Here is a 12,001-nt window from a genome sequence, read left to right as displayed (position 1 = left end):
TTCCCATATGTTCTTACTTTTTGTACCCAATAATTCTTTTCTCTGATGTTTGTTAAAGCAAAAAGGTTTCTCTTTCCTTTAACTTATTTTCGGTGCCCTTATTTTCTATTTTTACATTTGATTTCGTAAGTAATTTCTTTTGGCAAATATATATAGGTTATGTTTGATACTTTTGCTTCTGGTATATGAAAAAATCCTTCTTATAAATTGTCATTTAACAATACACTCAACCGATAGCTAAACACATAAATAGTTTTTTAAATTAAAAATCATCCAACGGTATGGTCCTCATTAATGATATTTTTCCTTCCCTTCCTTCCTCTTGGGGTAAACCTGCACTAGAAGGGTGATTGGTGGATGGATTTGTGTTTAAATGTTGTACATAAGCCTTGTTTGCCTTTGGATTAAGAAATCGATTTTCCTTGCCTTACCCACTTTGTACTAACTTTGACTTTTCTTCATGTCCCCTTTCAGGCCCTCTCATCCATCATCTCTTGTAGATAGTAACAGATCCAGGAAATCAAGGGTCCGCCTAATGTGGTCCTTTTCTTAAAGGACAAATTTTGGACTCCTTTTTTTTTTACCCCTTCAGTTAAAAAACAGTTTATTTAGACAATTGTAATAAATGGTTTAGGGACACTAATTTAGTTTCTTTCCACCTTCATCTTCTTCCCCCATAACTCAAACTCAGAAATTCATCCATTCATTCCTATGAATCACCTCATCATCTTCTTTTTCACCTTCAAATTCTCATCGCTGTTACAGATCAGGGTACCAACCTTCGCACCCTTGTACGTAGATTTGGAAACCTTCGCATGACTTCAGATCTAGAACCCTTGCAATTTATCACACTCAACATCACTATCAAATTATCAATCCAGTAAGTTATAACAATTATCAACCAAATTAAAACACAACATGATTTCTGCCACAACATAATCATCTACCATGAGTTCACTTATCCTAGTTGGATTTTTTTAATCCTATGTGTTATTTTTTTTATACATCTTCTTCCTACTTTCACCCACCAATCATCACATCCTCTTCCTCAATCTCCTCCAACCACCACCACCACCACTATCCTCTTCCTCAATCTCTCCCACAATATTAGTATAGCATTATTTCAACAGATTCGATACTAGAGGATGAATAACAAAAAGAGCAAACCTAGAGAACCAACATCAATTTTTATCGTTGTTTAAGGATGATACTTCAACGTGTTCAAGTCAATTGTATTTAAGGATTCATGTTACTATTATCGTTGTTATCTTTCTTAGGTGGAAGATTGCTTCCTCTTTAATACCATGTTAATGTAAGGAAAAAATATCTTCCAGAATCATCCAAATTCATAAAGAAATCATCCAACCTCAAATCGCCCCCAAAATCCATAGAAATTGAACAAATCTAGAAAAAATGAGAAGGAAATTAACACAAGTGGTAGCAAGCTACCTTCAAGTGTTGTAAGAGGTCAATCTCTAGATTGGGTCTTCCTTCAAGAGCTTTAGATCGAAAACACCACTTATTTTCAGTTTGGCAAGTTGCTTAACCCACCCCACGAGATTATTCCCACTGAAATCGATAAGATTTGGAAAAAGCTCTCACCTTTGTTTTTGCCTTCTCATTACCTTGCTCCTTTGCATCATTTTTGTCTCGATCTTGTCCTCTTCTTTCAATCCTCGTCTCTGTGAGGGTTTTTTTTTTTATAGGCAAATGTTAGTTGTTAGAAATGTTAGTAAATTAATTCATCATCCGGGTTCGAACCAGGGACCCTTCACCCCACCCAACCCTTATGTTCCTAGCTCTTACCACTTGAGCTATCCTTCGGGGACGTCTCTGTGAGGGGTGGGTTCGATTGCAGGGGAATATGGTCACAAAGTTGGGTTTGCATCTGGGTTCGATTTGGTCTCAGTGGGGCAGTGCTTGGATTTTGGTTGCTCAGGAAGGAGCACAGTGGGAGAAGGAAAGCTTGGAAGAAGGGGTTAGGAATTTGAAGGAAGGGAAGAAGAAGAAGGATTTTGCAGCGGGAATCTCTTGAGATTGGGGGATTGAGAAGAGGAAGATGTCACTATTTGTCAGATTAATTAGGTTAAATTATAATTTATTTATTAATTCGGTCTTAATGTAAATTAATGAATTTGAGATAAAAAATAATTGAAAGTAGAAATCACAGTTGATCACCGGTCAAAATGAGGGATCCAAATTTGGACCTCTTTTCTAGGGGTCCATATTAAGGAAACCCGAAAATCAATAATATCTCTAGCTAATTTCTCCTTCGCTTTTTTTATGTGCTCTCCCCATTCACGAGGCCTTGCCGGCTATATATGTATCAAAGTTATTTCCATGGAGGTCAATCAAAAGCAAACGGCCACCACAAGGTTGTTGGTAATCATTAAGAACTATCAGTTAATGTTAATTTATTGAAGGCTCAAAAAACATTGGTAATGGGCTCGTCGAAAAATAACTATTGATGGTTAGTATATGTGAAGTTGTCAGTAATTAAGTTAGATTAAAGAAGAAAAAAGACTTCATTTGCTAGTGATGAAAGTTTTAGGTCGAGTGAAAAGAACCTCAAATTTCAATTTTGCAAGCTCTTCGTGACAAAATTACAATCCTCATTCACCATAGTCTTGTTCCTATTTATGTTAGCTAACGTTCATCAATAAGATATTGATTAAATGATGAAAATTACCTAACAACTTACTTAATATTTATATCACCTTAGGTAAGTTGGTATAAATAATTTTCACCATTTAATGAATATTTTAATTTTTTTATAGACAAATGTTAGTTGTTAGAAAATGTTAGTAAATTAATATCTCTTTCGGGTTTGAACTTGACACCCTTCACCCTTCAACCCACCCAACCCTTATGTCCTTAGGCAACAAAAAATCATAAAAATAAAGTACCTTTACATTAAAAATTCCATACTAACCAATGAAACGTGAACTTGTGTGTTCCCTTAACTAATAGAATTAAAGTATATGCGCATATATACGGTGCAATTGGATTTTGCTAAATTAAAAATATTTTTTATTTTAATTAGATTTAAAAATGAGCATAACTCTCTTTCCTACCTAACATAGCATTGATTTGGATTGAAGAATACCCTCCGGGTTTGGAGAGTATTCTTGTTGTTGATTAATAATATTGAGCTACTTCTATTCAAAAAAAATATCATTGATTGGGTGTCAATGTAAAATTATTTTATACTCAAAATACATATCCATTTTAAACTTTAATTAATAATCTTTAAGAAAAACTTTAATTAATAACGGTAAAAAAAAATTCAGAGGGCAAAAGCCCGGTCAGTCCGATTTATTTTTTTTTTAAATTGGTCTGCAATAACATTAAATCAAATGAGGCAAAGATTAGAAAAAACTCTTTAGCCAGCCCCCTATCGCTTAGTGCGCTGAACGTGAGACGAGAGATTAGTCTCACAGCTGTCGGCTGTGGGAATACCTTAGTCAATACCAAAATGAGGCAAAGATGACATTGCATCATTACGCACCTAAATATCCACGACACGAGGGACCTCTTCTACCCAAACATTGGTAGTAAAATCAGACACATTCATCGCCAGAAAATCAGCATCTAAGTTCCCCGAACTTCTCACAAAACTAAGATCAATAATTTCTTCATTTTTGGAAGGAAAAATAAAAATAAAATATTAAAATAGTTTGGTCCTCCAAATAGTTTGGCAGAGACCAGAGAGCATTTTGGAGCAGTGTTATCAGACTCGGACCGGACGGGCCGGTCGAACCGCGAACCGAACCCATGGCCGGTTCAAGTCGAGTATCGGATCGGCCATGTAATTGGCCCGTTATGAACCGGAAAGAACCGGCCGGTTCGGTCAAAAAAACCGGTGACTCGGATCTACGGTTGGACCGGTAAATTTTTTTATAAAAAAACTTCAAAACATATTAGATTTTTTTTGAAAAAAATAAAAGAAAGAATTGTCTAAAAAATGTTACAATGCCAAAACGGAAATACTGATACAAATTTTCAATTCAGATACCATGCTTTTCCCCATTATCAAAAACCAATTCACAACTTAAAACTAAATTTAATAAGCAAAACCAAATCCAATCTTCATGCCATTTGCTCTACTCTTTTGCTATCCCATCCTTAGAATTCCTGGTGCCAGACCATACATTAGTAATTATACTCCATAACTTGAAAAAGCAGCATCCCTAAATCCAGCAACGATTCAAAACCACCGTAACACCATCATTTGATGAAACAATCAACAGGGAAATCAATCTATTTTTCCTTCTTCAACATCATTTGATGGCCCTGTAACACCATCGCTAGCATCCCATCGGCGGAGCTCACCATCGTTGTCGCCATGATCGCAGCCTCGTAGAGATTCAACGGCACCACCGTCGAGCTCCGCGAGATTCGCCCTTCAGGTCCTCGATTTGGTCTGCTACCACCATGGAGCCATCATGGCTGCTCATGTTGATGGAAACATAAAAAATTCAAAGAGATCTAGAATTGAAAGAGGAGACAGCGAACAACGTTGGCCACTTACTTTTTGAGTGTGTGACGACTGCTGTGTGAGGGGGAGAGAATTCTAGGGTTGTGTTATGTTTTAGGCTGTAAGGGAATTCTAGTGAGTTTTTTTATTTATTTTAGTGTATTGGTCCTGGCTCAGCTTAATTTTTCTTTCTCTCAGCCCAACTTAGTATGTGATAAAGCTTCATTTTTTTTTTACAGGCCCAGCTTTATGTTATGAATTTTTTAAATTTTTTTAATGTCAACCGAGTCAAACGGTTCAACCAGTGACCCAGTGGTTGAACCAATGACCCGTTGACCCATTGCCCTGACCGAGTCGATCTCTGGGTCGAGTCTGATAACACTGTTTTGGAGAGATAAATTATTCCATTAATGCCTTGTAAATAAACAAAATAAAAACCGAAGGTGTCGTAATTCGCAAGGGTTTCATTCTATTTCCAAACCAGTGGTGAGTAGTAGCTGCTGCGAGTTGCTGAGACCGAAACGATGCCGTGCCTTAACCTCTCCACCAACGTCAACCTCGACGGCGTCGACACCTCTTCCATCCTCTCCGAAGCCACCTCCACCGTCGCCACCCTTATCGGAAAACCTGAGGCCGTACGCTCCCTCACACCTTCTCTCCTTGCAATTTCCATTTATGCTTATTATTCGTTATTTGTATCCGAAATAGTGAAATTGAATTAGGATCGTATGAGTTGTGGATAGTTTTCTCTGCTTGCAAAACAATTATTTTGAGGATTTTTTTGATACAAAGGATTTGTGACTGGTGAGTGTGCTGGTCTCATATATATGGTTCCTATTTGTCTCTGTTTGACATTTTTGATGGATGGTTGAATGTACGGTTGAATGTAAACTAGTTAGGATTTCGATGATTTGCAGCTGAGCTGATAATATGCTACAATAGAGTTTTTTTTTGGGGGGGGGGGGGTGTTCAAGTTGGGTTTTTTTAGAGTTGGTGTTGTACATGAGTTTCTATGAGATACTCTTTTGGTTTTCCTTTATGGTCTTCTGCAATATAATGGTACGGCCGGAAGTCCCTATTTATTTTACTGGTCCAGTGCTGTATTTGCTGAATTGCTCATTTGAATCAGTGTAGTCTAAGGCTTCTAATGCCACATGTAACGCACTGCCCTTGCGCCCTAGGTTATGTTTGTCAGTTTTGAGGGGAGGGGAAGACTTTGAGAGGAAGGGAAGGAGAAGGTGAAGAGAGGGCAAGCCCTCCCCTTATTTGGAAGTTCATAATCCCACAAAACTTTCCAATTCGGGGGAACTCATAAAACAACTGGATTGAGGGGGCTAGAGGTATTTTCAGAAATACCCCCAACCCTATTCCCCCACTTTAGAAAAACTCCTAAACAAGGGGTGGGTTTCTCATAAGCCTCTGTCTTCCCTTTCCCTACCCTCCAAAACCCAACTTACTAACAAAGCATTAGTTTCTTTAATATTTGGTCTTTGTGATTAGGTTTTAATTTTATGATGAATTTTATTCTTGAGGGGCTATGTCTGAATGGTGCGGAATGGGATCATATAAGTTCCATTTTTTCTTTGGATTGTTTAAACTAAGTGTGATGGAAGTAAACATGATGGAATGCATTCCATCCCCATCGAATATCCTATTTTTTCTTCTCTGCCAATTTGAGCAGAATGGATGGATAAAGTCTTTTATCCCATTCCATCACTTGAATATCCAAACAATGAAATGGTAGCTTTATTCCCTTCCTCTCCATTTTTACTTCATTCCATTATATCTTTTAACTATTCTTTCCCACTCTCCAATAGATATCCAAACGCAACCTTTATCCTTTAATTGATATGGAAAATTAAATGATCAAATAATTTACTGTCTGTTCTTTTTCTACTGTTGATGCATTTCTTGAGTGAGCTGTGCTTTGGTGCCACTTGCTTTAAGATGATAATACTGCCTGGCACCTTTATTCTTTGGCCAACAGTTTTCTTGGGTGAATACGAAGAATGTTTCTTATAAATGCTGGATCCATAGTATTATACATACATTGAATTGAATTGCTTTCTATGGTTGGTATTTAATTTTTCTCTTGTTCTATATCTGTATTTCTTTCTTTGCAAGAAAGTTTATTGCTTTGACTTGTTCAGAATGTCATATAAAGCCTTATTATTCTGATCTTTGTTTATCTGCAGTATGTGATGATTGTCCTGAAAGGATCAGTACCCGTGTCTTTTGGTGGAACTGAGCAACCAGCAGCTTATGGAGAATTGGTGTCCATCGGTGGTCTTAACCCTGATGTGAATAAGAAACTTAGTGCTGCAATTGCTTCAATTCTTGAAACCAAGTTGTCCGTGCCCAAGTCACGATTCTTCTTAAAATTCTATGACACTAAGGCAAGTGTATAAATTCTGAGTTGCCCTGAAAAGAAGGGTCATTGCCCTGCACTCTTTTTCTTATTGCATTTTTTCCCTTTTTGTTTAGGCCCATCAGAGTCAAGAATATGCACAATGTTTGCATGCTTTGCATCAGCACTAGATCATGTAAATTAATCCTAACTGTTCAAGACTATTAGTGTTGCCCCTTTTAAGATGTAATTAATAGCTCTATCTATTTCCTTTTGATATCAACTCTCACTTTTCCAATGCCTAGTTTTATGCCTGACAATAGTTGATTGTATTTTTTTTTGTTTGCTGATACTTCATAGTTATGGACTTATGGTGCTTTGTTTGTTATGCAGGGTTCTAACTTTGGATGGAATGGGTCCACATTCTGAATACCGTGTTACTTTAAGTGTGGTGCCTTGAATGGATCTATATTCTGAATGTTGGATGGAGCCTTTCTTATGTTTCACCTCTGCATTTATGTCTATATTTGATGTAATAATAGTACTCTGGATTTCTGATGCCCTAAGTGAGGACATCATGCAAATATAACTTGATTGCTTGTAAGGACATTTGGGGATTTTGTGTCTTTATGATGCTTATGGACAATCATCTTTTTTTTAATGATCAGATGAGGGGGTTTGGATATGGGGAGGGGAGGGGTGGTATTTAGACAAACATTATCTGGCACCGCTTAAAATTGTCATTTGTATAATTTTATTGATGATGCATTATTATGATTGAATGCTTGATTGGAAAAACTAATTGCACAGATGTCAAGGCATGCAAATCCAAATGCTTCGCGTTGTAGCCTAACCTTGGACCCAATTTTGAGGGTGAACATGGTTTTGGATTGGGATGCCAAACATGCCACTAAACTTGATACCCAACTATTATACCATGAGAGTTCTATGATAGATTAATTGTTGGCTTTTGTTCTTTGTGTAGACATTTGCTTAGAACTAAGTTGTAGAATGTAAATTTGGCTTAGGGTAGTTGGCTAGTTGCTGATTACAGAGTATCAAGATGTGGAGAATATTGGTTCTGTGCTTTTATGTATTTATCTATTTGTTATTCATTATGCATGCCTTTGGGACAGTCCGTCGAATTTCTTGGTGGAATAAGTAGTAAAAAATGCGTACTGTTTAAGTGGATGAAGGGCTTCTGCCTCTTGATTTATGACTTGACTTCACCTATTATCCATCTCTTCACTTCAGACCTGAATAGGGAAACCAAAATTATTAACGGAGATTCTTGAGATTGTCCATTTAGATTTTTCATTCTCTCTTCTGATCAGTCACGTAAACAAAAATACTTTGTTCACACTCCACACATCAGGTTTAAGTGAGAGAGAGAGGAATAAAAGAGATAAAAATGTAAGATATAATTAGCGATGTGATAGGAAAAAGAGAGATAGAGAAAAAAGTGAAAATAGGAAAAAAAGAGATAGAGAAAAAAGTGAAAATAGGAAAAAAAGAGAAACATATGTAAATATATCACAACATAGATGATTTAATTTGCTGAGGGGGTTGGAAAGAGAAAAGAGGAATAAGAACCTCTTTATGAATTAAAAATTATAAACATAAATAAACACATTGAGAAGTTTCATAGTAATTTATTATGTAGTCAACTATTTTTTTTTAACCATGTGTTTACCGTGATATTTGGTAAACAAACATCTTCTAAATTCGACTGGAAAAAGTTTAAGAGTGTTGCGAATTAAGGGTTCTTTTGGGAAAACGTCTTGCCAAAGCGCGTGTGAAATCGGGTTTTTCGACAACCGTGTGTCAAAGGATAAAAGAAAACAAAGATTTGAAAGCAAAACAACAATCAAAAGTGCTTGAAGAAAAAATTTACTAATTAAAAGCTTTACATCAATCCAAACCCATAAAATCGACAGTAAATCTAACAAAAGCGACAATAACAACAAATTCGAAACTATCTAAGTTCAGGAATCGTAAACGGCTGGCTCGGCAACATACTCCTCCATGATCACGTTAGGCTCGTTGAGTCTCTTTAATGCGGACATGAGAGCTTTGTAGTGATTTTTAGAGCTGAGTTGGGAACCCCTTTTCTGAATTAGATTCTCCTATTTATAGAGCTCCATGTCCCGCGTGTCCTTGGCGGTTTTCTTCCTTACTGGATGGGTTAGTGGGTCTGATTCCCCACGATCTGATGCTTGCCCAGGAAGTTCCATGCGTAGTGGTGAAAGTGGTTTTCTTCAACTGTTTCCTGGCCACGTGGATAGCCATCGTGGGGAGAAGCACACGCTTTTCCAACTGCTTCAGTCAATGCCGCGCGTGGTAAACATGCCCGTGTTTGTAGCAACGGTTACCAGTGTCCCTTTGTCGAATTCTGCTACCCATTTAACTTGGCGTTTTTTCGTAATTCTCTTGGTCCATTTTCGACTGCCCCATGCGTTTTGGGCCAAATATTTTGGGCCAACAGATGCCCCCCAAAAATGTTGATTCTTGACTACCAGGCCTTGGAGGGATCAAGCATTTTTTGAACTTGAATTACGAACGGAACTGTCATTCGTTTGTAGCCTCTGCCCTTTTGACTTCATGTTCAATCAGAAATCATAGCGTCTGACTTCACTCCACTCAGAAGCTTTAGCGTCTGACTTCACCTGCCCATCCGCCGTCTCTTCACTAGAGTAATCATGGCTCCTTTTTAGCCTACATGTTAGGACTCTACGGTTATATAATAAAATAACCGTTGGATTTCAAATTATATGCAGCATCGCGTAATGTGGCTTCACGTCCGTTTCTTCGTTTGCCTATAAATACGCCATTGTTGCTTCCTTGCAAGCTTTACAATTTCTGAATCATCCAAGCTTCGTCTAGTTTTGCCCGCGATCATCTGCAACCGACTGGTTTCTGCTTCTTCCTTTCTCTCTGGGGCATTCTCTGACCGCTTTCATGGCTTCTGATTCTGACAACATCATTCCATTGGCTGCTGCTTTTGAAATGAACGAAGCCAAACGAGTCCCTATTCCAGACCCACCGTATGAGGCGGAAAAGAGGGCTATCTGGAAATCTCAGGTACTCATCCCTATCTCTGTTAATGGTACCTTACGTGCCATCCTAGGTCCCTTGAAGAAAGCGAAAAAGGATAGGCTTACTAGTCTTCCTGATGGTTATGAACAATTTCACCCCAGTATTCGTGGGGAAGAGCTTATTATTGCTTTTCGACCTTCCTATCGCTTGCCCTTTCTGAAAGATCCCAAAAGGGCTTTTAGATCTGCCCCGCCCAATCCGACTGTTGGTGACGGAGCCTATTTGAAATGGCTTGATAGGGTGGAAGCCAGTAAGTCTGGGCACTGGAAGGTCACCGGGATTTTCGACCTAATTCAGTTATCGAGATCGCCAATCTCTTATAACCTTGCTATGCTCTTGAGCTCACTCTTCTTTTGGGAAAGGTCTACCAACAGCTTCCATGTTCCTTCTGGCATGATCACTCCCACTCTTCTCGATGTCGCTGCCATCACTAGCCTTTGGGTTGTGGGTGATGATTATCATTCCTCTGTTGTCCCAACGAAACCCATCGCCATTTCGACGGACAACATAGCCTTCAGCAGATTCATTAAGGATCATTACGTCGAAGACGGTGAAGTTTCTGATGCTGAGCATGTCGCGTTTCTCTTATATTGGCTTTCTGCTTATATATTCTATACCAAGTCTCTGAGGATTCCTTCCAAGCTTCTTCCTTTGGCTAACTTGTTGCATGAGGGTCGAAAAATTGTTATGGCTAGACTTGTGCTTGGTAACCTTTATCAGATGATTAATGAAGCAGTAGCCGATATCCGAGATCCCAAAGTTGTGTCTCTGAACGCAGCCGGTCCATTGTGGTTGCTTCAGCTTTGGATGAATGCGGTTTTCGAGTCGTTCCTCCCAACCAAGAAACCTCCTTCCATGGTGTCCAACACAAGGATTGACGCTCACAGGCTTGAAACCCTAACCCCTCCTTATGATGCTTTTACCTTTGAAGCCGATTTCAAAAAGTATTTCACCATGTTCTTCGAACTGAAGCGCTACCGTTCAAGTTTTGCACCATACAGCAAACCCTCTTATGGCCCTCGGTGGCTAAGAAATTCCTACCCCAACCTTCCTGGTTCAGAGGATTTCTCTCAACATCAAATCGAACTCTGGCAAACCATACTATCCCCTAGGGTGCTGACTCAATTTTGCCAATAATGACTTCACCTTGTGCGGTTATAACCCTCAGCTTGTTTCTCGACAATTTCGGCTGAGTCAAGATTTGCCCAACACATTGTTCGATCAATCTCTTGTCCTTTATCCTGGCGCCATCACCAAACATAGTGCCTTTGACACCACTATCAACTACTACAATGAGGAGCTGATCGGCCTTAGCCCTTTTAACTTTGCTCCATCCTTTTATGTCACCAAGGCATTTAAAACTTGGTGGTCTACTTATTGGAGCGACATTTTGATGTCGATTGAAGATTGTTTCCAGCGCATAACAAATGTTTTTCTTTTGCAGAAACAAGCTCCTAAGAAGACCAAAGGTATGCATACATCTGAGATCAACGCCTTCCAGCAATTCTTCGGTGTAGTATATTTTCCGGGTCCTCGACTTCAAGAGACTGTTGCCAAAGCGGCTCAAGTTCTCAGGCAAATGTGGGAATCTAAAGCCAAGAAAACTCGATTGATCATTCCTTCTGATGAGGATGGTCTTTCTTTCATTATTCGAAAAACAGGCTTTAAATTCCCACCATTGCCTACTTGTAAGTATGCTTTGGCCTTTCCCTTGGTCCTTCCTAAATGGGTTGACCATGTAAGTATCAAGAATTTTTATCATTGCGCGTTGCCTCCTCGGAAGCGGGTGACCTGGACTAAGTGTTACTTATGGAATTTTCCTTTCCATGTGCCGGTCGAAATCTTCAACCACATATCGATAAGAACGCTTATTGGTCAAGGTAACTATTTCGACCTGGCATTTTTTGCGATATTTATGGCTTAACTCTTCTTTGCTTTTTTCTTGAAGCTGAGCCAATTCCTCGATCAACTTCTCAGGCCTCTCCCCGAGTGACTTCTGCTACTATTGAGATTAATGATGATGATGATGATGTTAGTCTGGCTGATAAGCTTAAAGTGCCCAAGGTAATATCTAGGCTGTG

General features: G+C 38.7%; 1 protein-coding gene across 1 annotated transcript; it reads left to right on the top strand.

Moving 5' to 3' along the window:
• Positions 1-4,926: 4,926 nt before the first annotated feature.
• On the top strand, positions 4,927-7,491 carry LOC130749129 (uncharacterized). Its single transcript, XM_057602425.1, has 3 exons — positions 4,927-5,112; positions 6,673-6,873; positions 7,218-7,491. The coding sequence occupies exons 1-3, from the start codon at positions 5,002-5,004 to the stop codon at positions 7,251-7,253; spliced, it is 348 nt and encodes a 115-aa protein (XP_057458408.1). The 5' UTR covers positions 4,927-5,001; the 3' UTR covers positions 7,254-7,491.
• Positions 7,492-12,001: the final 4,510 nt, after the last annotated feature.

Source organism: Lotus japonicus, chromosome 3 (assembly GCF_012489685.1).
Source record: "Lotus japonicus ecotype B-129 chromosome 3, LjGifu_v1.2".
NCBI classification, from domain to species: Eukaryota; Viridiplantae; Streptophyta; class Magnoliopsida; order Fabales; family Fabaceae; genus Lotus; species Lotus japonicus.
Note: the sequence above shows the minus strand (reverse complement) of the source record. Positions and strands in the feature narration are given on the sequence as shown.